Here is a 21,024-nt window from a genome sequence, read left to right as displayed (position 1 = left end):
ATTATGTCCACACAAAAACTTGTATGTGAATATTCATGGCAGCACTATATATAACACAAAACTAGTATAAATGTCCACCAACTAAGGATAGGTAAGTATGCTGTATCCATACAGTGGAATATTATTTGGCAAAAAAGGGAACAAAGTATATTTTAAATATTGATTCTTAAATATTAAATACTGAATTATTAAACATTACAAAATTAGGGTAGGAACTTTTGAAATATAAACGACATTATTTTCAACCCTTTTTATTCCAGCAGCTTTAAAAGCAACCCTACCCTCTGCTTAGACAAGACTACCAGAACCTTTTCTTTTTCATTTTTCTGTCACTCTTATCCTAGCACTCACTCAGAGTCAGGTGTGGGCAGAGTACAACTAAAGGTGTGGACTTTAAAGTACTATTCAAGTTAAAGGACTTCTGTAGACTTGAAAAACTCATTTTCCCAAGTTAAGAATTAGGAGATACTAATCTGAGAATTACACAAAAACTAAGGTCATATTCCATTTTTATTTTTTAAGGAAGTTTATTTAAGCCTTGTATATTAATTATCTATTACTGAGTATCAAATTACCTCAAAACTTTGTTGCTTGAAACAATAAACATTACCTCACAGTATTAGTGGTCAGGAATAAATTGAAGCTGAGCTAAGTAGTGTTGGCTCCATGTGTATTATGAAGTTGCTGTCACCTGAAGGCTTGAGTGGAGTTGGAGGTTCATGTGCTTGGTGAGGTAATGCTGGCTGTTGTCCAGAGGTCTCAGTGTTTTGCACATTCATCTTTCTCCATATGGCTGCTTCTGTGTGTTCACCCTAGAGTGAGTGATCCAAGAAAGAGCTAGGAGGAAACCACCATGTCTTTTATGATGTAGTCTGGTAAGTCACACATCATCCCTTCTGCCACCTTCTATTTGTTGGAAGCTAGTCACTTAGGAAAGCCTGCATTCAAGGGTGACTTAAGCTTCACCCCTTAAGAGAATGGTAGCAAAGAACTTGTGGATATATTTGAAAACAACCAGTGAATGCTTGAAATTCTAAACTGATTTACATTTCACATGAATTTTGCAGTGTTTAATTGTTCTTCAGAGGCTAGATATTTGGCTCTCTGGTGGGAATGACCTATGTGTGTGGAACCAAAAATTAGATCTCCTGTGTAAGACCAGTCATCTTTCTGATACAGGTAAGAAAACAAATCAGAGTAATTATGAACCATGATTGATAGGCTTTAAAAGATATAATGAATCTTCAAAGAGACTTTCTATGAATACAAAGGTTAATATAAGGGATTTTTCTTTTCAATTCTGAATATTTCCTGTAACTGTGTTTCTCCAATTCAGGTCCATGGTTGTGCAAAATCCAATTCTGTCCCAAATTGGAGGGAGAAGACGGCGCCTACCCTCTTTTGGCCTTCCCTTCCCTTCCATTCTTTTTTTTTTTTTTTAATTTTTATTTCTTTTTAAAATTTCTTTTCAGTGTTCCAGAATTCATTGGTTTTGTTTTTTTAATTTTTTATTTCTTTTCAGCCTAACAGTATTCATTGTTTTTGCACCACACCCAGTCCTCCATGCAATCCGTGCCCTCTCTAATACCCACCACCTGGTTCCCCCAACCCCCCCCCCCCCGCCCCTTCAAAACCCTCAGATTGTTTTTCAGAGTCCATAGTCTCTCATGGTTCACCTCCCCTTCCAATTTCCCTCAACTCCCTTCTCCTCTCCATCTCCCCTTGTCCTCCATGTTATTTGTTATGCTTCACAAATAAGTGAAACCATATGACAATTGACTCTCTCTGCTTGACTTACTTCACTCAGCATAATCTCTTCGAGTCCCGTCCATGTTGCTACAAAAGTTGGGTATTCATCCTTTCTGATGGAGGCATAATACTCCATAGTGTATATGGACCACATCTTCCTTATCCATTCGTCCGTTGAAGGGCATCTTGGTTCTTTCCACAGTTTGGCGACCGTGGCCATTGCTGCTGTAAACATTGGGGTACAGATGGCCCTTCTTTTCACTACATCTGTATCTTTGGGGTAAATACCCAGTAGTGCAATTGCAGGGTCATAGGGAAGCTCTCTTTTTAATTTCTTAAGGAATCTCCACACTGTTTTCCAAAGTGGCTGCACCAACTTGCATTCCCACCAACAGTGTAAGAGGTTCCCCTTTCTCCACATCCTCTCCAACACATGTTGTTTCCTGTCTTGCTAATTTTGGCCATTCTAACTGGTATAAGGTGGTATCTCAATGTGGTTTTAATTTGAATCTCCATGATGGCTAGTGATGATGAACATTTTTTCATGTATCTGATAGCCATTTGTATGTCTTGATTGAAGAAGTGTCTGTTCATATCTTCTGCCCATTTTTTCATATGATTGTTTTGTGTGTGTTGAGTTTGAGGAGTTCTTTATAGATCCTGGATATCAACCTTTTGTCTGTACTGTCATTTGCAAATATCTTCTCTCATTCCGTGGGCTGCCTCTTTGTTTTGTTCACTGTTTCCTTTGCTGTGCAGAAACTTTTGATCTTGATGAAGTCCCAAAAATTCATCTTCACTTTTGTTTCCTTTGCCTTTGGAGACATATCTTGAAAGAAGTGGCTGTGGCTGATATCGAAGAGGTTATTGCCTATGTTCTCCTCTAGGATTCTGATGGATTCCTGTCTCACGTTAAGGTCTTTTATCCATTTTGAGTTTATCTTTGTGTACGCTGTAAGAGAATGGTTGAGTTTCATTCTTCTACATAGAGTTGTCCAGTTTTCCCAGCACCATATATTGAAGAGACTGTCTTTTTTCCATGTATAGTTTTTCCTGTTTTGTTTGACCATAGAGTTGAGGGTCCATATCTGGGCTCTCTACTCTGTTCCACTGGTCTATGTGTCTGTTTTTATGCCAGTATCATGCTGTCTTGGTGATCACAGCTTTGTAGTAAAACTTGAAATCAGGTAACGTGATGCCTCCAGTTTTATTTTTGGTTTTCAACATTTCCTTAGCTATTCGGGGTCTCTTCTGATTCCATACAAATTTTAGGATTATTTGCTCCAACTCTTTGAAAAATACCGGTGGAATTTTGATCAGAGTGGCATTAAAAGTATAGATTGCTCTAGGCAGTATAGACATTTTAACAATGCTTATTCTTCTGATCCAAGAGCATGGAATGGTCTTCCATCTTTTTGTGTTTTCTTCAATTTCTTTCATGAGTGTTCTGTAGTTCCTCAAGTACAGATCCTTTATCTCTTTGGTTAGGTTTATTCCCAAGTATCTTATGGTTCTTGGTGCTATAGTAAATGGAATCGATTCTCTAATTTCCCTTTCTGTATTTTCATTGTTAGTGAATAAGAAAGCCACTGATTTCTGTACATTGATTTTGTATCCTGCCACGTTGCAGAATTGCTGTATGAGTTCTAGTAGTTTGGGGGTGGAGTCTTTTGGGTTTTCCATATAAAGAATCATGTCATCTGTGAAGAGAGAGAGTTTGACTTCTTCATTGCCGATTTGGATACCTTTTATTTCTCTTTGTTGTCTGATTGCTGTTGCTAGGACTTCTAATACTATGTTGAACAAGAGTGGTGAGAGTGGGCATCCTTGTCGTGTTCCTGATCTCAACGGGAAGGCTGCAAGCTTTTTCCCATTGAGAATGATATTTGCTGTGGGTCTTTCATAGATGGATTTTATGAAGTTCAGGAATGTTTCCTCTATCCCTATACTTTGAAGTGTTTTATTCAGGAACAGATGCTGGATTTTCTCAAATGCTTTTTCTGCATCAATTGAGAGGACCATGTGCTTCTTTTCTCTTCTCTTACTGATTTGTTCTATCACATTGATTGATTTGCGAATGTTGAACCATCCTTGTAGCCCAGGGATGAATCCCACCTGGTCATGGTGGATAATCTTTTTAATGTGCTGTTGGATCCTGTTTGCTAGGATCTTGTTGAGAATCTTAGCATCCATATTCATCAGTGGTATTGGTCTGAAATTCTCCTTTTTGGTAGGGTCTTTGCCTGGTTTAGGGATCAGGGTAGCTGGCTTCATAGAAAGAGTCTGGAAGTTCTCCTTCTGCTTCAATTTTTTGAAACAGCTTCAGGAGAATAGGTGTTACTTCTTCTTTGAAAGTTTGGTAGAATTCCCCAGGGAATCCACCAGGTCCTGGGCTCTTTGTTTTTGGGGAGGTTTGTGATCACTGCTTTAATCTTGTTACTACAGAATTCATTGTTTATGCACCACACCCAGTGCTTCATGCAATACATGCCCCCCTTACGGGTTCACCCATTCTAACAGCATTTCTCAAAAGTGATCAAGGAAAACCTTTTCATATATGCTCTTGGGCTCTGTTCCTAAACTGAGTTTGATGAGCACATTGACAGGTGGAATTAAACCCTTTTGGCTTTTTAATAGCATTTCCTTCTTTATTTGTGAGGTTAATGGACTTTGAATAGATTCCAAAGGATAATTTCATTTTACAATTGGTTTTGCTATAAAGTTCATACATTCTGCAAACTTACTAATGAAATTCTGTTTTCTCAGAATTTGGGTGATATTTGGTTTTAACCAAACTCAAGAAAATCATTTTTGACTTCTGATACCAAGGATCTTAAAAAATAAAACTAAAAACTCTCCAGAGTAAAAATACTTAAGTACAAATGAATAAATTTGAGTAATAACTTTGAAGTCATGTGATAACACTGTTAACTACGTTTCCCATGGACACTGTAGAAAGAACATTATTAAGCATATTGAAGTTTTAAAGGTAGCAGGAGCCCTGTGAATTGTATTTACAGTTCACATTTGGAACTAACTCATTTTCACAGATACTATAAAATAGCACAAAACTAATAAGATGTCTTAGCAAAACTAAATCAAATACCATTCTAGGATTTACAATTTTACCTTTCCATTGAATGTTTGATGCCTCCTAATGTTGGTGGTATCTAGATTGTATTTTTTTATTTCCTATTCTCATGAGTTATATCTCTTTATTTACATGTATATTTTCCTTTGTGTTTCTTACACTAGCCTGTGGCTACCTGTGAATTTTACTCCATGAAAATTATTATTAACTATGTTGTGAAATACTGAAGTCAGGGCTAACAAGAATGTTTTGTATGTTAGCGTAAGGAACCATCTATTATTGTAGTCTCCCTGTCTTTTGCAAGTTATCTTTGAGAACTGCTAAGTAATCACAGTATTGCCCTATTTATCAGTCTCAAGAGATAGTGGAATCCTTTGAGAAAATCTTTTAGAAATGTTTGAGAAGACCATAGGGTACCAGCAGTGAGCTTTTTGTGATTTGGGTTTTCCACATTACAGGATGCCATTGAATTAGCAATGCTCTTAGATCTTTAGCTCAGGAAGCTCCTTTCATAAGCCTTGCTTGATTTTAGGCTAGTAGGGCTTCTGTGGGCACTTACTTTGTATTTGGAAATAAGCAAAGGTAGTCCTAGTACAATGCAATGGAAAGAACCTAGAGCACAGGATATCTTTTGTCTTTCAAAAGCAGTGTGTTCTGTGATTTGTGTATTAAGTTGCTATTTCTAGATTGCTGAGTTTCCAGTGTTTTCATTGTTTGATAAAAAATTTTTTTATTTTAGTATAATTGACATAATGTTACATTAGTTTCAGGTGAATAGCATAGTGATTCAACAATTATATGTTACACTGTGCTCACCACAAGTGTAGCTTCTACCATTTGTACAGCCACTGTACAGTGTTAATATAATACCACTGACTATATTCCTTGTGCTGTACGTTTTGCTCCTGTGACATTGTTTAAACAAGCTGTTTTCTGCATCTAGAATTCTCCTCTTACACCTCTTCCTCTGCTCTCCTGTCTTCTCCACTTCTTTGGTTTGTACCACTGCTCCTCCTGTCTCTTCCTCCACTATCCCCTCATTCTCCTTGAACATGGAAAAATACAAAGTGTACTATCAAAACAACCCTACATGAAGAAAAGATTTAGGTTAGAAATACTCCCCATATCTCAAAAGTGCTAGTTTTTTGATGGGTGGTAAGTTAAAGCAAATGAGTAGAATATTTTCAAATTTGTGTATATTATAAATCACATATATATTTGTGTGTGTGTATATGTGTATATAGGTATAAATTACATATATTTCATAATGGAAAATTAACTTTAATTAAAAGGTTTTTTTACTAACTCAAAGTGGTTCTGAATCTAATATAATTCTTTAATTCTTGCTGACAAAGTAATAATTTTAATGTCTTTATGAAAGTTAAGATTACCCTAAGATCTTTTCATGATTCAACTATAAAAAAATACTCAAAACTCTTACTTTTACAGTAATACAAGGAATTTTGTGAATGTACTAATTGATTAGGAACATGCTATTTAAAGGCCATATTCTTAGCTGTTGATTATTGTGACTTAATTAATTTACTGCCAGGGAACCTGCTCAGGCTTTTTAAATTTACATTGCGGAAAATGCCAGCTTTACATCTTATTTGAGCTACCCATCTTGTGAGTGATACCGGTGATTATCTTAAGGGATCCCTGGTAAAAATGTTGACCACAATGGTAAAAATATTCAAAAGCATATTCTGCCCTTAGTAATACTATCAGTGTCTTCTGTAGGTCTGACATACGTTTTGAAGGATCATTTTCCATGTGTAGGTAAGCACGGACGTGTGGTGTAGCAGACTGTGTAAGCTCTGTTGTTTCCATCCCCTTTCTGGGAAGTGACTGACATGAATCTTAGAATGTTTTCATTTTTTATGTCATTCTTGAAGAAAATAATTGGACCTTTGTTTTATATATTTTTTAAGGGATCAGTGCTTTGATTGAAATACCTAAGAACTGTGTTGTGGCAGCAGTTGGCAAAGAACTGAGTGAGTAGGACTCTTTTTATGTAATTTTTTAAAAAAATTAAAACTAAACTTGTATACCTATTTTGGAAAGACAAGTATTTAATTTAGGGGACATCTCCCCCTGCCCCAGTGTTGGCCTGGTTTCATTGTTGAAGTGATGTGGAGAAGGAGACATTTTCAAGACGTTAGGTCAGTTTTTGTTCTGTCCTTGATCTAACCTTGTCAAGTAGGGGCAGGGTAACCCTATGTCTGATGCCATAGAAGGCTACTTACATTCCATAGTCCTCTCTGTAGTTGATCCACAGCCATATATTTAGCAAACATTTTAACTACATAAAACAGCTATCCCATGCTTGAGTTGGATGGTTGGAGGATGTTCTTTGTGGGAATTTACTGAAGCAGCCACTATCACATTTTTGCCTCAGGAAGCCAGTGGGACCCATTTTCTTAGGAGGAATTATACCATTTCCTTCAGAGTAGTAGGGGACCTTCAGAGCAGAGGGAGGGAGATTGACAAGAGGAATTCTGTAAATGTATTAATTGATTATAAATCTGCTGTTTGAAGGCCACTTAACTGTTGACTGTTGGCTCTTTTAGTGCCAGGAGCCCACAGTAAGAAAAGCCTTTTGTGCCCACTGCCTTTTGAATGGAATTGGGGTGCCGAGAAGTGATAGAGTAAGCAGGCTGCTTAAAGGCTGCTTATTTTCTACAAGAATTTTTCTAATGTATCCCAGAGGGCATTTGATGTTGCAGCCAACCTGCTCTTTTTTCAACTGACCTGTCCTTGCGTCATCATGTCAGAGAAGTAATTTTCCAGACCCTATGCTTATCCTTTCTTTCCATACAATAAGTTTCAAAAGATACTATAACTCTGTTTAGTTTTTTCTTTTCCTTGCAGAAATGCAGTTTTCCTACATTTTTGATGGCGCGGGAAACCTGCATAGCTTTTCTCTGCCTTTCTCCTCCTGTAGCCAGCCAATCACTTTGAGTTTTGCTGATTTTACTGCCTAACTCAGTGGTTCTCAGATTTTACTGTGCATTAAAATGACCCGGAGTGCCTGCTAAGAGCAGGTCTGGAGTGGGGCCTGAGCTTCTGCATTTCTGACACGTGTTTTGGTGCTGCTGAGTTTGTTGGCTGGCGGGCATACTCTGAGGACCTGCTGCTCTATTTTGATCCTCTTCTTTCGGTTTCACTACTGCTGTTCTGTTCAGGCTCTCCTTTCCCCTCTTGCCTGTTCTGTTTTGCTAGTCTCCTAACCTGCCTTCTTTCCTCTCCTCTGCTGTAGTACTTCTCCAGTGCCTTGTCCTCCTCTAGTTTAGGACCGCTCAGATATATTTTCCAGGAGGTGCCGGAGAGAATCTCTCTAAAGGCAGGCTGATCCCTTGATTAAAGCCTTCAGTGGCTCCTGTTGCCTACAGCGGTCATTTCTACACTCTTAAATTTCTAACTAGTACAAAAGTATTTTGCTTAGTAAAAACATTAGAAGCAAGAACAAGAAAACTATCATTTACCACCCTCATTTTGTAAAATTGTTTTTTAACAAAAAAGTCTGAACAACATGATCTCAGCAAAGAATAGGTTTTATTCAGAAAATAAGTTGTAAAAAATATGAAATCTTAAAAATAAGGTTCTGCATTTTGTTAGTTTTAGCATAAAAGATAATGCTATTTTTCCTTACATAAAAATAAAGGGCCATGAGTTCAAGCTCTGCATTGGGCTCCAAGATGGGTATGGAGCCTACTTAAAAATAAATAGATAAATAAGTAAAAAATACTATAAAAATAAATTTCATTCTCATAAATAGATTATCTTTTTTATTTCTAAGACCCAATTTGTGCCCATGTTCTTGGGTTTAAATGTTCCATATCAATTTCTTTTTTCCGTGTGAGGACATGCTCCTTTCAACAGGAAATATAATTTCTTTATTTTTTTTATTTAAGATTTTATTTGTTTACTATTATGTGTATGCAGGAGTGAGGGGGAGGGGCAGAGAGGAAGGGAGCGGGAGAGAATCAACCAGGGCTCTGTCTCAAAACCTTGAGACCATAACCTGAGCTGAAACCAAGAGTTAGATGCTTAACTGAATGAGCCACCCAGGAGCCCCTTCAGTAGGAAATAAATTTTCTGAGTTCCCTGTGTGTGTCAGTGATTTTGAGGCTTTGCTAGCTAAGCAAGGCTGTCAGCTCAGAGACTTCATCTTGGTTTAGAAGACCAGGCTATTTTTTTTCTTAACCATTTTTTAGAATTGACTATTGCTTCCCTTTTGTCTTTGGATCTAATTTATATTTGTTTTATTTCCTTGAACTTATTACAGAGATGACCCTCTGAATACTTGTCTGAAGTGTTTGACATTATATTTAGGAGTTGGTAGTTTGTAGGAACATACTTGGGTATGTTTCCTTTTTTTGTCAGTATTTCAGGTTATTATTTCTGTTAGTTTGATCAAATAGTACATTGTTCATTATTCCACAGTCCCAATCTCAAGGTGATTTGGTAGTATTCCAACTATAAGTAGAATTTTTACACAACTTTGGTAGGTATCAAGAAGCGTTCCCTTTGTATTTACTGAAAGACCTAAATCCCAAGTGAGCGTGTATTTACTGAAAGACAGTTTGAATGTGAATGGCTGTCAGGATAAAATCTCTTGGCTAGAGATTTGTCAGTTGGTCACATATTGTCCAGAGACATAGAAAGAAATGTGGTATGATCTGTTTTCCAGAGAGGAATGTGAGAAAGAAGACAGACATTAGTAATTAGCCACCACTTGGAAAGGACATGACTTCTGAGACCTACCCACTTCTCAGATATCAGTCTTCCTAACCAGTGAGCATCCGTAGCACTTGGGGCAGTGACTTATTTACAGCACTGAATACATTGATCATAAGCTTGTTTATAAGTCTCACTCCCACTCTAGACCGTATTTTAGTGCAGTGACTGGGCCTTCTTCACACTTGATGTCTAAGTTGCTGGAACATAATAGATGTTTAGTAAATGTTGATAGAATCACTCCTGTTGATTTGATTTTTGGGTTTTCTATATTAAAGTTAGGATCTATACAAGTTTAAATAAAACTATTTGTTAAAGTCAGATGATGAGTAAAGCAACACACTGAACATCTATTATTGTCAAAAGTATATTAAAGGAATACATTGAACATCTGTGACACACAAAAATAGGAGGCACATTTTCAGAGAATTTATAATTCAGTAGTGTATGCCTGAGTATCAAGAAAATGTTAAAAAATTAATAGCTGCTGAAGTCTTTGCTGAATTGAAGTTAAACATGAATTTGTAGCTTCTTTTGTAGCAGTGCTTACTGACCTGAGAAAATGAGTAGAGAAAGCTGATGATGAAGATGATTCTAGGTTGTAGATGGACCAGTTACTGGCCAGGAGAGATGGAGGCAGGATAGCCAGACTTGCACTGAAGCTCTAGATAGAATGGAAACTTCTGGGCTTAGAAGAGTTTTAATAAAGGAACAATTGTAAAGACACACTCACTTGGGATTTTAGTAAATCATCTCGAACATCTCAGTCATTTGAAAGATACACTCTAGTATGAGTAAGGCTTTTTTTGGAGATGGGTTTTTCAATATTTTATTTTATTACTATTTTTTAAAAGATTTTATTTATTTGACAGAGAAAGAGGGAACATAAGCAGAGGGAGTGGGAGAGGGAGAAGCAGGCTTCCCGATGAGCAGGGAGCCTGATGTGGGGCTTAGTCCCAGGACCCTGGGATCATGACCTGAGCCGAAGGCAGATGCTCAGTGACTGAGCCACCCAGGTGCCATGGGTTTTTCAATATTTTAGATCTTTATCACTTAATGAGATGTTAACTTTTTGAGCAGAAATAGTATTCTATCATCTTCTTTGACCATTTTAATAAAATTATATCTTTATTTTCATTTAGTAATTTTCCGGCTGGTAGCACCCACAGAAGAATCAGTAGAATGGGATATTCTTGAAATTAAGCGCCTCCTTGATCACCAGGATAATATTCTCTCAATGGTTAATGTCAATGGTAAGCTTATAGTGTGTACCTGTTTATTTTCTGTAAAATTTTGCACTTGTTAACAGAACCTGTTCTGAACTTTAGTCTTGTTTTATTTTATGATTATGTAATTACCATCATTTAAATAATGCTTTACACTAATAAGGATCAGCAGTCTAATAATTCTGAGGTTTAAGCCAGTGGAACTGATCCAAGTTTCATAGATTGGTACATCTAAGAGGTAAGAATAAGAAAAATAGAATGAGGCAGAGAAAAAAGATGATGGAGGGAGCATGATTATTTCAGGTGCTATGTGGTAGCTGTGGGATGAGTGTCGTGGGCTATAAATACTAACACTTAGGAGCATTTCAGCATTTTTGGCAAATGGTTCTGGTTAGTTTTTCTTCTATAGACCACACAGTACAGTATCATATAGCAAGATACACACTTAGAGCAGAAGGAGCAGGTTCAAGCGGGGTGGAATCATGATTGAAGACTGCCAGAGAATACCACCAAGATAAAGGAAAGGTCTGCAGAAGTTGGGTCGCATTTGCCCTTCCTGGTAGTTGTGTGATTTGACTTTCCAGACATCTTATTTGGAGTCATAGTGATATTAATCATCATCTCCTGTGAGGTGACTCTCTTATCCAATGGCAGGGGAGGATCGCAGACCCAGTCCTGGCATTCAGCTGGCTGACTTTCAGATATAGTGACCCCTCTGTATCATCAGATCTCTGCTGGGGGATCTGCACTCCACGTTCATAGGAGAGGAGTCCTGGGTGGCTTTCGTTTGATGACAGTCTGAAGGAAACTGTGAAAGAAACTGTGCGGATGCTGTGAATATGATATAGTGGGAGGACTGGACGGCCCTCCCTGACCTGAGCCCTGGGTTGGCTCTTTTTGAGTGATACTTTGTATAATAAGCATGAAGGAAAAACAAAGGTGAATACAGATAGCACCAAATGCAGTCTTCCATTTTCCTGCCACTGAATCACCTTTTCAGATATATGTGTGAGAATGCCCTTTCCAGCTGCAAAGTCCTCTTCCCTGATAGCCATCTTCTTATACAACCCAGCTGCAGGGCTTTCGAAAGACGAGGTTGTCTGTGGTGATAGAAGTTAACATGTTGGGAGCACCCATTTATTTTTCTCTGGTGGCTCTGACTTTCTTTTGCCATGGTGGGCAGCACAAAAGACAAGCTCTTACTCGGGGACTCTCTGACACTGAGCCCTTAGCTCCAAGGCCCTGGAGCTGCTAACCAAAGCACAGCAGTGCCCTGGCCCATTACACTGGTCAGGCCTAGTTGTTTAGTGATGGAGCATCGGTACCATTGGTCCCGCAGGGTTCCTCAGTGAAGGTGATGGGAGGTTACTCAGAAGGCCCTAACCTTGTGACATTTCTTTTGCTGCGTGATATGCAAAGAAGCTTGTGACAGTTTAAACAAGAAAGTGTTCTTTAGGTATTTCTTTGCAACTTCTTAAGGGAAGGAAAATGGAAATCCAGAATCAAAAAATTGGTAATGAAAATTACAGGAAACCCTTAGTACTTTCTACTTTATTAACTCCCTGACCATAAAATTACACTACAAAAAAAAAAAAAAAAAAAAAGTCAGAAGCGTATTGAGGAATCATATATGGACAAAGAGTCTGTTAGAATTTAAAAATGATATTATGACAGTCATATTTTGTATGTAGGCATGTTTGCTGTACTGCAGATTTCAGTGATCCTGATACGGTTCTGTTGTGTAATTCCCAGCTCCATTCTCAGCCCTGTGTCTTTTCCCCACAGTTATCATGGAGGATGTGGATAGTTACTGGGTTTGTACTTCACAGGGGAAGTACTTTTTCATTGAGGTGCCCGGGCAACCTTAGAATGGTAGGACAGAATTGCCACAAATGTGGATAATGAATAACAGGTTGGCCAGAGATATCTGAGTGTGTGAGCAGAAGGTTTTCTAACACAGACATATAGGATAACTTTGTTTATGCCTTCTAGCAAAAGGCTCTGGTGCTTCTTCATTTTATTCCTTTTCTTGTTTTGACACCATGGTATGGTAATCACAAATCATTAGTACTTGTGAGGGAAGGATAGACAATTACAAGAGTAAGATTTCATACTAAGTGACTTTTGATACTTACATTGGATGAAAATCCATCCATATATATCATTGAGGTGGTTTTGTGTGAAACATTTTGAGTGACCTCTTTGGGAATATATATTACACAGTGATAAATTACACTTACTTAGCTGAATACCAGTATTTTGTTTTAGGTGAAAAATTCCAACTGGGCACGAATACTTTATTTCTAACGCATAGATGAATCACAGACATTTGGGAGAATTAAGTCAGAGCAGGCAGCTCAGTGGTCTTGGGGTTAAGTTAACTGTTAAAATGACACATGCAGAATTAGTGTCAAGAATCTTCACACCTTCACTTTTCTGGTTCTTTTGTAGTTTGAATGAAATTGGAAAGAGGAGGGAAAGGGATGGAAAGGAAGGTCATGGAAAGAGTAGTACTACTTTAACCGTCCCACTAATAAAATTAGAAACTTACTTCTCTGCACAGATGAGAAGTGCACTTGTTTCTTCACATAGCAAATTCTGTAGTCTGTTAACAAACATAGAAATTGGACTTGGAACCAAGACAAAATAATGTTTACATGTATGATTGTTGGTAATTTTTTTTATTTCTAAGAGATTGTTCATCTAGTAATTAGATATTTATGTCATGGTTCATTTGATAAATGGAATAATGAAATCATAATTAACTCATCTTTGATTTCTTACATTACAAATAACTGGATGTCTTAATACCATCATTATGGAATAATACTGGGGACTCAGAGTAATCCTGGGAACTCAAAGATAACATTAGATGCTTTCTTAAAATAGCTACACATTTGTTATTGGATTTTTACACTCATCCTCATTTAATGCATAAGAAATCGAAGATAGAAAAAGTTAAGTGATTTTTTGAGGACCAGGGGCTAGTAATAGAGCCACAATTAGAACTTGGGTTTTTAGACTCACATTGTATTGTTCTATTCTACCTTACCAAATATGTAGGATTAAAATAAATTAATTTCTTTAAGATAATTTTTAGTGTCAACAGTTGTCTCTCTTTTTTTTTTTCTTTTTAAAAAGATTTTTATTTATTTGAGATAGAGAGAGAGAGAACATAAGCACGGGGAGCAACAGGCAGAGGGAGAAGCAGACTCCCTCCCAAGCAGGATGCTGGATGCAGGGCTCCATCCCAGGACTCCGGGATCATGACCTAAGCCAAAGGCAGCTGGTCAACGGACTGAGCTACCCGGGCACCCCAGTTGTCCATTTTCTATTACATATGTAATTTATAAGGTTTCTTAGTTGGCTAATTTTATTTTAAGGTTATAAAAACTTGTTATTATACAAGTAATACATACTCATAGTAGGAAAATGAGAAAACAGAAACATGAAGAATAAAAATTGTCCCATGCTATAGAATTAAGCACTGGTCATCCATATCCTTCTAGACATTTTTCTGTGCATATGTAGATATATACACATATGGCTTGTTGTTTTGTCATACTATGTTATGGGTATATTTCTAAAGCAATAGAAACGTACTTTTACAACTCAATTTTTAATAATAGCATTACTATTTTTATTTTGCAGATGTCTTATTTATTAAGTCCCCAACTAGATATTTAGATACTTATCTTCATATTTTTAATAATATGTATAATAACCTTGTCATATAATATCTTTTACCTACTTTCCTAAGGATAAATTCCTAGAAGTAGAATTGTTGGATCAATGGGTTTACATTTTTTTTTAAAGGTTTTGATGCATATCAACAAACTTGAAAGGACGATAGCAGTTTGTACTAGGACATTAGTAGGCCCGAAGTGTGTTGATTTCCTATGCTACTGCCAGCATTGGGTATTTTCCTGTTTTTTTTTTTTTTAATTTTTTCCAGTTTTCACATCAATAAGTAGTATCTTACTGCTTTTAGATTTGATTATTAAGGAAATTGAGTAACTTTTCACATCATTACTGACCATTTGTATTTTTTGTTTTGCCTATTCAGGTCTTTTCCCCATTTCTCTCCTGGAGTATTTGTCTTATTTTTAGTGGTTTCTAGGAGCTCCTTATGTATCAAGTATAACAGACCCACTTTGACATCTGAATTGCAAGTGTTTCCATCCTTTTGTCATTTAAATATGTTTTGTTTTTTTTTTTTTTGCTGAGCAGATATTTACACATAAATCTTTCTCCACCCTGCCTTTTATAGAGCTTTTTAGCACTGCTCATTTATAAAAGCATTTACCTTTATTTTTTCAATCCTTTAAGCATCTTTTTTTTTTTTTTAAAGATTTTATTTATTTAACAGGAAGAGATCACAAGTATAGAGAGAGAGAGGAGGAAGCAGGCTCCCTGCCTAGCAGAGAGCCCGATGTGGGACTCGATCCCAGGACTTTGAGATCATGACCTGAGCTGAAGGCAGAGGCTTAACCCACTGAGCCACCCAGGCAGCCCTAAGCATCTTTTTAAAAAGATTTTACTTACTTTAGAGAGAAAGCGAGTGCATACACTTGAGTGAGCAGGGGAAGGAGACTCAGCTCACAACCATGAGACCATGACCTGAGCTTGAAACCAATAGTCCACCAAACACTTAACTTAGTGAGCCATCCAGGTGCCCCTCCTTTAAGCACCTTTAATGTTCTAATATATTTGAAATTTACTTTGGCATATGTAAAATAATAGAAAAAATACATTGGTCTCTGCTCCCAGTTCCTGGCACAGAGCTCCTAAAACCCCCATAATTTCTTAAGTGATAAGAGCACAAGGAGCATCTTTTGTTCTAATATTTGGTCTAATATTTCTTGACATAGGAGCTCCTAAATCTCTTGGAATTTTCTGGGTGGTAGGATTGTCTTTGGTTGTAATGAGACCATTATTTCTTAGTGGGCTTCTGGATGGGGGCTGGTCATCAGAAAGACCCACATGCTGATTAGAAACTTGGAATTTTTAGCTCCTCCCTCCTTCTCCAGAGAGGGGCTGGAGATGGAGTTAATAATTGATCATGCCTACCTGAGGAGGCCTCCATAAAAATCCCAGGAGTGTGGGGTTTGGAGAGCTTCCAGACTGCCCCCCACGTGGAGGTGCTGGGAGAGCCGCAGACTTGGAGAGAACATGGAAGAGACAGGGAAGCTCCACAGTCCTCTAGCCCTCCCCACACACCTTGTCCTACAGATCTCCTTCTGGATGTTCATCTCTGTCCTTTATCGTATCCTTTCATGGCAAACAGGAAACTTTTCCTGAGGTCTGTGAGGTGCTCTGGCAAATCAGTTGAACCTGAGGGGGCGCTGAGAACCTCTGACTTAGAGCTGATTGGTCAGAAGCACAGGTAACAACCTGGACTTGCAGCTGGCATGTGATGCTACCTCCAGGTAGAGTGTCAGAATGAGTTAAATTGTAGGACGCTCAGCTAGAGTCACAGAATGGCTTGGTGTGGGAAAAGCCAGCACACATCCGGTGTCACAAGTGTGAGTATGGTAATACTGTGACAGGAAAAGAGAGACACCAGAGAAAGGCCCATTTTCTAAACAGTACACGATCCAAGGTAAGGTTCTTTTATTTCTAGTCTTCAGTTAGTTAACCAGATAATCCAGTGTGAGGCATTTCTTTCCTCACTGAATTAAAATGCTGTTGTCACATACTAAAAAACTAAGTAGACTTGAGTCTCTTTCTTGCTGTTCTGTTATATATATCTGTTTGGCTTCTAGGTATTTCACTCTTCTAAATGTTGTTTTATAGAGCATTACTAGTAGGTAGTCCATTCCTTTTTTTACCTTTAACCTCTGTAAAATGATAACTAATGAGGCAAAAATGAACTCTGCCTAGATGTGAGTTTTGTAACTGGCTCCCATGTTGGAGAAATGATCATCTGGGATATCCTGGACTGGTCTGTGCAGGCCTGTGAATGCAACTTCTGGGACCCATCTCCACAACTGGACACCCAGCAAGAAATAAAACTCTGCCAAAAACCAAACGACATTTCTATTCATCATTTCACATGGGATGAAGAGGTAAGATAAAAAGGCGGGGGGAGGGAAGGGAAGGGAATTGGCAATAGTACTTGCTCTCCTCACCTTAATGGGATGTAATGAGATGTTGTGAGGCTGTCGTAATAACATAAATATTGGTGAAAGGACCTTCGTAAGGTTGAAGTTGTTTTAGTAAAAAGGTATTTCTAATAATACATTTGGAAAAATGTTTTTGCAAATCCTTCAGAGGCTCTTAAGACGATAGTGTCCCTATAGCATACACTTCCTTGTGTCCTTTATAGGTCTCTTGGATGCTTAAGATGTGGAGTGCAGGTAATTTTACTCATGTTGTCCAGGCAAAAAGAAGCTAAGTACTGTCGTAGGGATAGTGTGTTATGTGAATGACAGCTGCAGTGGTACTTCAGCAGCTTCCGCAGTAGGGCCATTCTGCAGCCATAGCTGCTCTCTCTGTGTCATAGTTCAGTGAGGGAAGGTGATGCTCAGGCATGTAACATGCAGAACTTCTGTGCTGGTGGTTGTGTCCTCCTGCCTTTCAACTGCCCTGAGCTTTCCTTTGCACTTCAGGGGGCAGTACGGTAGTTAGGACTAAAAGCTAGGAATAGGGAAGGTAACATGGCTTTCTGATGTCATAGTTGGGCTGGAAATCTGTTCTGCTGTGTAGTGGCAAGTACTAATTTTATGCCCATTTCTCAACTTTCCCTCCCCACCAGAATGTATTTGCTGCAGTTGGAAGGGGTTTATATGTGTATAACCTTCAAATGAAGCGTGTGATTGCTTGCCAGAAAAGCGCCCACGACTCTAACGTCCTGCATATTGCCAAACTTCCGAACAGGTACACATTCCCATCTGCTCTATAACAGATGAAAGAAACTCACATTTCCCAGTGCCTCCAAGGTAATTTCTCCAGTGGCAAAGCTTATCTGGCCCCTGGTTTGATCTGGTAAATTTTTTTGGATATGGAGAATACCCATGGCTGTCTCTAACAGAAGAGTTTGTGGCAGTGTGTTACAACATTTACAAGAAGCAGGGTTCAAATGAATTACATGGAGTTTTGTTATAAGGAGAGATAACATTAAAATTTGGTATTTATTTAAAAAGACAAAGACTTTTGGGTGCTGTGTGCTCATTTTTCTTGTTAGATTTTCCATAAAATCATCTTTTCGTTGTAGTTGTCCATGGCCAGAAAGAAATGGTCATCTTGTAGTGTGAGGCTACTAAGCGAGGGCTTTCCTGTCACTATAAATTTGGCTGCTGCATTTCTAGCGATGAAGTCACAGGAAGGAAATACTATTTTCTATGCAGGATACTTTTAGTGTGAGAGCCACCCTGACAAGAGCTAGAGTAAGAGGTGGGAAAGGGGGGATGGATCAGGATATTGTGCAAGTGTAATACACACTCTGTGTTTTACAAAATGGGATGGGGTATTTATCATTTGAGCCAGTTTAACAGTATAATGGCTGCCCCTCCCAAAGAGTGCTTTTACTTTGCATTGTGAAGTCATGTTAAATTGGGATTTTTATCAGCTCCTGCCGAGAGCTGGAGAAAAGCAGCTGAGGGCTCCACTGATTTTTCACCGCAAATGTAGCACTGGCCCTCCATGGTGCATTCTCTTTTTATCACACATTTTCTGTTTTGACAGGCAGTTAATCTCATGCTCAGAAGATGGCAGTGTACGCATTTGGGAGTTAAGAGAAAAACAGCAGCTTGCCGCTGAACCTGTCCCAACAGGTGCGTGTCTTTTCTTATATGAAAGGCAGAGGGCTGGCGGTTATGTGCAGCACAGGAGTCTTGTACACTGTGATGCTTATGCTAATCGGGATCTCGGATTCATATCTTAATATTGCTTTAATGCAGAACTGCCTGTTTTTCTTCAAGTCAACTAGTATTTTATTGTTCTCAGGGAAACTCTCATTTCTGAACATATGGCCCATTAAAGTAATTATTCATTGTCTGTCATAATGCTTGATAGGCAAGGAGGCTTTGTACCATCAGATATCAAATTAAGTGTTCTTTCAGCCTGGAAGCATTGATATCAAACTCAGTTTATGGGAAAAAAACACTTTTGTGTTTGTATCATAATCTCACAAGCTCTTGACCTGCAGGTGTTTGGTTTGAAAAACAAAATATTGGCTCATTAGCAACCTTTGTGTAAGAACTCAGGTGCTGGTACCTCTGGAGTTTCTTCTGGTCAGGTTAAGTGCTGGGATACTGTTTTGGACACACGTTGCTGTTCATCTACCCTTCGTTGATAGATCTGTGTTGTGACTTCTTTTTTTGGACACTGACATCCAGGCCTTTTACTGCTCTCCTCTTTGAGAGAGGAGATTTTGATTCCCAGTGCATTTTTGTCATGTTACTACACCTTCACCAGTGGGTAGGTGGGGCCAATAAAAGAAATGAGCAGCAAACCTGGTAGTTAAGATGAAACGAAGTAACAGATTTACAAAAACCCTAGCTTAGTGTTTCATACCATTGCCTTAGCCCTTGACTAAACTAAGTACAGAACATCTTTGCATTTAAATTTTCTGTTTTTCTGATCTTATATTTGAAGTAAAGAGCACAGTAATTTTGGAAGTGATCGAAATGATTGTTTTTCTAGGTTTTTTTAACATGTGGGGATTTGGAAGAGTGAACAAACAAGCCAGCCAGCCTGTTAAAAAGCAACAAGAAAATGCCCCTCCATGTTCATTGGAGCTTATTGGAGATTTGATTGGACACTCCTCATCCGTGGAGGTACTATTTTTAATAGGCATATAAAGGTTTAGGGCATTCATATAAAGACCTGTTTTTTTTTTTTTCTTTGTATGTTTTTGCTCAGTCCAAACATGGATAGGTTATAGCATGTGCAATTAAGACATGATGTGAGGAAGCAAGGAATGTGTTCCTTCTAAAATTGGGCTTAACCACAATTATTTAGGAGATGGAGACAGCTGAGAATCGGACAGCATGAATCATGTTGAATACCTAACAGTAGTAGAGGGTGTATGGAGGGTTGCATTATATATGTAGAGTTAAAGCCTTGCAGACTGGAACAGAGCACTGTTTTTAACCTTCTTTTGAAGGATCGTATTTTGTTAGTTTTCCTAAGTCTTAGGTCATTGGTTATTGCTGTACATATATGAAAATATTAGTTAAGAATTGTAATATGTACACAACTCTTAACTTGTGGAAATCCAAATACGTTAGCATTTACTAAATTTACTATAATATTTATAATATTGCCTCTAATGAAGGGAATAAGATCATTCGAGGTAAGATGAGCAGAACTGGTAATCATCTATAAGCAGAGCCCTAAGTAATGAATGTCTTCCATTGTTCTCCGCTGGTTCACAGCCAGGGAGCAGCAGACTCTACTCTTCATTTGAATGTGTGTTTATGCTTAGGAGCAGCACCACACTTACCAGTCATTTCCTAGATTTTAGGCAGCAGACTTGACACTGGAGTTCACAAAGATACTCGTAGGATAATCCTTGCCCTCTTGGATCTTAGAGAGAGGAAGGACACAGCCCAAGTAAGTTGTTACCCTGAGCTGCTCAGGCAGGCCCAGATGATTATAAACAGTGAGTGCTTAGGAATTAGAAGGTTGCAGAGGGTGGACATAGCCTTGTGCCCCCAAGTTCCCTAATGTTGGGTATTGGGTCTTGTTTATCCTTGCTTCCCTCTAACACTAGCCCAGTTGCTTTCCTTTTGTTCTGCTTCTTAACTCTGCTTTCGCTTAGGTGGCCGTTGTGTAGTGTGGGACTGGGGAGAATAGAATGTGGTAGAAGTGCAAACATTGTATTGACGTGGAGGCAGGAGCAGACTGGCTAGGCCAGAGCAGTGGTTTTCTGTGAACAGACATTAGGAGGAGAGAAAGCCTGAGAAAGCAGTTTTGCATCAGATTGTGAATGTCCTTGCCTGTAAGGCTGGTGAATTTTGGCTTTATTTTTAAAACAGTAGATACCCCACTAAAGGTGTTTAAATAGCGGGGCTTAAGGGCACCTGAGTGGCTCAGTCAGGTAAGCATCTGCTTTCGACTCAGGTCATGATCTTAGGTTCCTGGGATCGAGCCCTGCATCGGACTCCCTGCTCAGTGGGGAGTCTCCCTCAAGTATATTTATCTTAAAAAAAAAAAAAAAATGGTGGGGGTAACCTTCATAGTGGCATATTTGCCATAGTGTAGACCTGAGGA

The 21,024-nt window shown here is 38.4% G+C and overlaps 1 protein-coding gene across 1 annotated transcript in view; it reads left to right on the top strand.

Moving 5' to 3' along the window:
• WDR41 (WD repeat domain 41) overlaps window positions 1–21,024 on the top strand; it is a 43,933-nt gene that overhangs the window by 21,718 nt on the left and 1,191 nt on the right. Inside the window, exons 6-12 of the mRNA XM_059418114.1 lie at window positions 1,068–1,179; window positions 6,772–6,834; window positions 10,723–10,833; window positions 16,690–16,874; window positions 17,564–17,685; window positions 18,493–18,581; window positions 19,453–19,586. Of these exons, the coding sequence (XP_059274097.1) occupies window positions 1,068–1,179; window positions 6,772–6,834; window positions 10,723–10,833; window positions 16,690–16,874; window positions 17,564–17,685; window positions 18,493–18,581; window positions 19,453–19,586 (816 nt within the window). The remainder of the gene's footprint in view (window positions 1–1,067; window positions 1,180–6,771; window positions 6,835–10,722; window positions 10,834–16,689; window positions 16,875–17,563; window positions 17,686–18,492; window positions 18,582–19,452; window positions 19,587–21,024) is intronic.

Source organism: Mustela nigripes, chromosome 12 (genome assembly GCF_022355385.1).
Source record: "Mustela nigripes isolate SB6536 chromosome 12, MUSNIG.SB6536, whole genome shotgun sequence".
NCBI classification, from domain to species: domain Eukaryota; kingdom Metazoa; phylum Chordata; class Mammalia; order Carnivora; family Mustelidae; genus Mustela; species Mustela nigripes.
Note: the sequence above shows the minus strand (reverse complement) of the source record. Positions and strands in the feature narration are given on the sequence as shown.